General features: G+C 47.0%; 1 protein-coding gene across 1 annotated transcript in view; it reads right to left on the bottom strand.

Annotated features, from left to right (window-relative positions):
* rims2a (regulating synaptic membrane exocytosis 2a) overlaps nucleotides 1-4,743 on the bottom strand; it is a 140,193-nt gene extending 135,450 nt beyond the window's left edge. The window contains 1 exon segment of the mRNA XM_035672333.1: nucleotides 4,556-4,743. Within this exon segment, the coding sequence (XP_035528226.1) occupies nucleotides 4,556-4,743 (188 nt within the window).
* Nucleotides 4,744-5,543: the final 800 nt, after the last annotated feature.

Consider the following 5,543-nt stretch of genomic DNA (forward strand, 5'->3'; position numbering starts at 1 on the left):
TTTCGTCCAAGAGTTTTTTTCAATTTTTGGTATCCGACAGATTCTGGTAAAGAAGTGACACAGTGTGTTTTCTTTGGGTTGCCAGGTTTGTGTCTGTCCACCAAGATGTAGTCACTTAATCTGTATTTAAGTTCGGGGTTGCTCACAGTCTCCAGAAAATCTTAACATTAATTAACACATTAATAACACTGATGCATTAGGCCTCTGTGAAGTGTTTGTGCTTGTGTACTCTCCTGCTACTCTCTCAGAGGGGCTGAGATCCTACTGTATTTCCTCCAGGGACACAGGGCCTCTCTGTAGCTCTAACCCCAGCTGGTACACTGAGCTCTCTAGCACTATCAGATAAATGACCAGGACAGGGGGACGAGGTGTGTGAGTGTGCATGTGTGGTGGGGGAAGGGGTGAGGGTAACATAAAAAGGAAATGCGATGTGATAAATCAAAGCTAATTCTAGGTCAATGCTCTTCATGGTGAACACGCACACACACGCACACACACACACACACCAGCCCCCTACACCTCTCACCAAAGCTGTGTTTTATGCTAACTAGTAACAATTTCTCATTCATAATAAAATGTCCAAATTAAATAATGAATATGTTGTGGATTCTCATCACTATTACCTCCCATTGTTCAGTGTAGTGTAATAGTGTAAACAGGGACGATGCAGTTCTGTAAATAGTTACAGGGTAACAGTGTATATAGAAACATGGTCATATTTAAAATAGGGCTGGAAAATATGGCTGAAATTAAAGGGACACTACACTAATTTTACACACTGAGATAAGCTGACTCGTGACAAACTGTTTTTAAAAATAGTTGTCTTTAGAGAGAGTCTGGAGAAAATGACCCTGATGATGTCATCAGGGTTATCTAAGCTTCAGCTTTGAAACAAACGTTTAACAGAAAGTGTATGTCTCAAACTGGGGGCTAATAAAAAGACACCCAGCATGGAAGGGCCTAACAAAGAGATTCAAGTTGCATTATGGTCACTGTAAGATACAGTTTTTTTTTTATTAGGACAAAAAGTCAGGATATCTTGGTTTCTGCTGTCCCGCAATGCAATGGAAATTCACTTTTTTTTTCTATGTCGGGTCCCTGGGACAAAAATGCTCTCAGGTGGTGGTCTTCAACAAAATGAACAAAATGTTCACCATAAAACCTCCTGATACACATTACGCTCCCATACAGGACACGCAACGGGAACACGGGGCATCCTTCTTTGTCTTGTGCAACAAAAATGGCAGAGCAGCAGACACCTCAGGGCCCTGGAATAGCTGCATCTCAGTGGGAGTCCCTTCTACAAGGCAGCCAGTATAATTAGCACTGTCAAAGGAGGTCCCTGGGCGAATGACACAGTCCCCCCAATTCATGAGTTGAACACTGTCACAAGGAAGAGGAGCGACTGGGATATTTACTGGGACACGAGCTACGTGGTTTTTAAAGTGGAAATCTAGGTGAATAAATAAATATAGGTAGATAAGACGTTTTGCTTATATCACTCAGCGTTATGATACATGTCACCTAAAGGTCAAAGTTTCGCCATCTTTCTGTGGTGAGATTATGTCTGTGCGCTCGAATATGAGCCCATGCCCCCATAATACAGGTAACACTATATGCAGCGAGAGAACCAGAAACAGTGACAAAGCGTTAGAGGTGTGAAAGACAAAGTCAGAGTTAGGATGGAGAACATCACTACGCCACTCCTGACCCCGTCCTGCTCCCCCTCTCCTCGCCACCAAGCAGAACCAGGAAGCAGCCCTAGAGGACTGGAGGAACAGGGAGAAAGGAGAAGTGGAGCCCCGGGCGTTCTGTGGGTCACCCCATCATCACAGGCAGCTGATGCCTGCCTGTGGGATACACACAGTATCTGGGTGGGTGGGGGTGGGGGTCCCATAACCACCATTACTGTACTGCTCAGCTGATGCATGGGAAGCTAAGATAGCTGATGGCTCCAGTGTAGCACCTGGGGCCATGCTGTACATGTTTTTCTATGTAGAAATGTTAAGATTCTGTAAATATACTTCTGTAGCAGCAGCTTTGATGAGCTTTTTAGGATATCGTTCTACTAGGATACTAAACTATAGCCACCTTATGGACTTCAGAAATTGATTCCCATTGGTGCAGCACATTTTCTACATGTAGACACGCAGGCTTGCTAAGAAGGAACAGGCTAGGAGAGAGTCGCTAATTACATGCGAGTCAGCAGCACTGGATTTCCATCCACGCTCTCTGTAGCACCTCCAGTGAGATGACAGCAAGTTGGCAAGCCCTGCAGCTGGAGGCTTCTCTCTCTCTCTCTCTCCCTCCCTCTTTCTCTCTCTTCTCCATCCCTCCATCCTCCCAGGATTCCCTCTGTTAGATTACACACTTGGATGTTCAAACTGCCACTTTCCCGAAAAAGCCATCCAAGCTTCTGTGGGATTGGACCGTGACTGCGACAGCGCAGATGCACAGGCTATAGGGTTGGATGTTGCAGTGTGGGTGTTTGTTTCCGACACTGCCGGAGATGCTACGAAACCAATCCAACGACAAGTTAATCCACTGCGGTTGTACCTATGCCAGCGCTGAGGATATTAATTCTGCTTTAGGATATGTTATGCTGGTGTGATTCATAGGTAAAGAAAGTGGGGATTTACTGTTTTGATGACTCATGATGAGTCACCTTGTACATATAGACAGTACACAGAAAAACTAACCAGTCTTGCTGTATGAAATACTGGAAGAAAGCTTTACTATTAGGCCAAAAGGGGGTCAAGAGGTCTCCTGCACACTTTTTGGACCACTCAGAATATCTCAAACACAACAAAATGGTGGCAACCAGCCCTTAATATTAACTCCATGTCTTTTGTCAGCTGCTAAGCGTCTGCAGTAGCTCCAGCCCTGCTGGCGAGATAAAGCCCCAGGTAACCAAGGCATGCTGGAAACATAATTCTTATGCAAATTAGCACGCAAGCAATCGATACAAAGGCCTCTGTGACCTCCCAATGTCTTGTATGCTTTCAGCTTGTGTGGCCTGCAATCAGTTACCTAACATTATGATGAGACAGTCAGTCAGTCAGTCAGTCCTCAAAGAACAGCCTCTTCTGCCCATGCTCAGTCATGACAAGGCTTTGACATCACTGTCAGACTAAGAGTGACTAAAACTGACAATCCCCTTTACCTCAGAGAAAGAGAAATAGGAAAAACATTCAGCTATTGGGGAGAAGGAGAAGGAGAAGGAGGAGGAGGGGGGGAGACAGTGAAAGCGGAGGGAAGGCGGAAAAGGCCTGGATGATTCACACAGCACGCACCGCAGCGGCTGAGGTAGCCGTGTCTTGGAGTACATGAGTCATGTTTATCATGCAGCAGCACTAGTTAGGGATTGCACAACTTTCACTCCATTAGGAATGCTGCCTTAGTCCAAATATTTACCTGATGATGGAAAAACAACAGCTCTAATGCCTCTAAAAAGCTCCCAGTGATGGTGGCACACATCTTTTACACTAATGTCACTAGCCATGCTGGGAGGCTGCAGCAGCAGGGAAACCTGCCAGAGATCTGATGAACTCATCAGTTATCACTCCTAATGTATCCTTATGCTGCACTATACACTGTATCTGCGGGGTTGGGAGCATGGGAGCGTGTGCATCGGTTTTTTCATTGAAGAAGGAAAACTACAAGAAAAATCAACAGGATGGAAACATTTAAGGCCACCGCCCCGAAATACCTCTCTCTTCATTAGCCCGGCTTTCCCAGGGAGGTCGGGCCAAATTTTTAATTGACAATACATCAACCGAGTGTGTTTTTGTGACCGGGGCAAGACAATGGAGTGTAATATTCCGCCATAAAGCAGAGTTATGGCTCACACAGTACAGGTTAAAGCGACGGTGGCGGGAACAGTCCGGTCCACCTTAAAAACTAAAACCCTACAGTGGACAGCGCCGTGGTGCTGAAACAGCTCCGAGCGACATCTGTACACAAGAGGAGCGGGAGGGGGGGAGGGAGGGGGAGAGAGAGAGATTGGGGGGGGACAGGATCTACCGAGACTTTAACGTTGAAATCACACACACCCCGCGTGCGCCATCACCACGAAGGACACCTTAAATGATCTTTCCAGTGTCATATTGTGTAATCTCGGTGACGTTCGTGGGGAAAGGTTAAGCAGTTTGGCGTGCTTTTTACGTGAAAATGGCGCCCGTCGCTGCTAACCCAGCCCATTATAGTACAGCTATAGCTACAACAAAGTGGGGGGAAAGAGGTTGGAGTGTGTGTGTGTGTGTGTGCCGCATTATAAAACCATAGCCAGCCGTTCAAATAAAGTATTTGCTGAAAAGGGGGGAGTCAAGAGCCGAGAACCGAGCGAGGGAAAGACTCGCCTCGCCTCGGTCCTGTCGGCTAGTAGTCGACAGTTTAAGCCCTAGCTTGGATGTCAGGAGGAACATGAGCCACCAGTATCTCACAGAGAGAGACAATTCTAGAGATTGACACAGTAATAACAGCCCACAAACACCCGGGGCTCATTCACCACCGCCGACCACCACCGACAGCTCCCCCTAACTCCGCTTTTTCTTACTTTAACATCGACTGTTCCTTCGCTTCCTCCTTCTTCTGTCGGTCCATGACACCGAGGATGATCTTCCTCTCCTCCTCGGTGAGGTGGCTGAGGTCCGGCATCTCCGGCATGGCGCCGGCCGCTGAGGCAGGAGCAGCAGCAGCAGCAGCAGGGCCAGGGCCGCCCCGGGGCCCGTGTGGAGCAGACATCTTTTACACACAGTGGCTAAAAAAACACGAGAAAAGCACCGTCAACCAGCAGCATTCTGGGCGATATTTGTGTTACATTTCATAGCTGTCAGAATTCAAAGTGGCGGTGGGATTCGCTGGAGGCACCGCGGCGGCTCAGAGGCGGCATGACATCTCGGTTGGGGAGTATCATGCACATAGTAGGTACACTGTGCTGCAGACATAAGCGTCAAAATATCTATTACAGGCTTCATCCTCATCTATTAAACGCTCATAATGGAGTTAGCGAATACGCTGCAGCCCAACGAGCGTTGCCTGCAAACAGGGGATTCGCAAATACTCGAGCTGTGGCAGGCGGGATTTACACATGAAAATGTCTGAAACAGAAAACACTCAAGATTAGATGCCCTTAAAAGAAGCAGGAGTGCACAGGCTGTAGGCTACAACCTCCAGGTATTCCAAACACCAAGCCTCCATCCATCCAGGGATAGAGAGAAAGAAAAAAAGAAGTAGAAAAATGCAGAGGATTAAAAAAAACAAAACCAACTCTTGCCTTTTATTTTGCAGTCATGTTAAATCCTGTCTAACCCATCGCTGCCATCCTTTAGAAAGGTTTCACTCGCATGTTGGAATAAAAGGGTGCCCGGTCCGTCCTTGTTTGTTTTCGTTTGGAGTCCTTAACCCTCCTCTGTCACTCTGGTTAGCTCGCTTTCCTCCAGCTTGGTAATTCTTGGAGATTTCTTAAATGCACAAAAATGGATGCAATGAGAGAGAGAGTGAGTGAGAGAGAGGGAGAGAGAGAGAGGAGGGGGGAGAGAGAG

The sequence above is a fragment of the Morone saxatilis genome, unplaced genomic scaffold (assembly GCF_004916995.1).
Source record: "Morone saxatilis isolate NCDOM2014 unplaced genomic scaffold, NCSU_SB_2.0 Contig24, whole genome shotgun sequence".
Taxonomy (NCBI): domain Eukaryota; kingdom Metazoa; phylum Chordata; class Actinopteri; family Moronidae; genus Morone; species Morone saxatilis.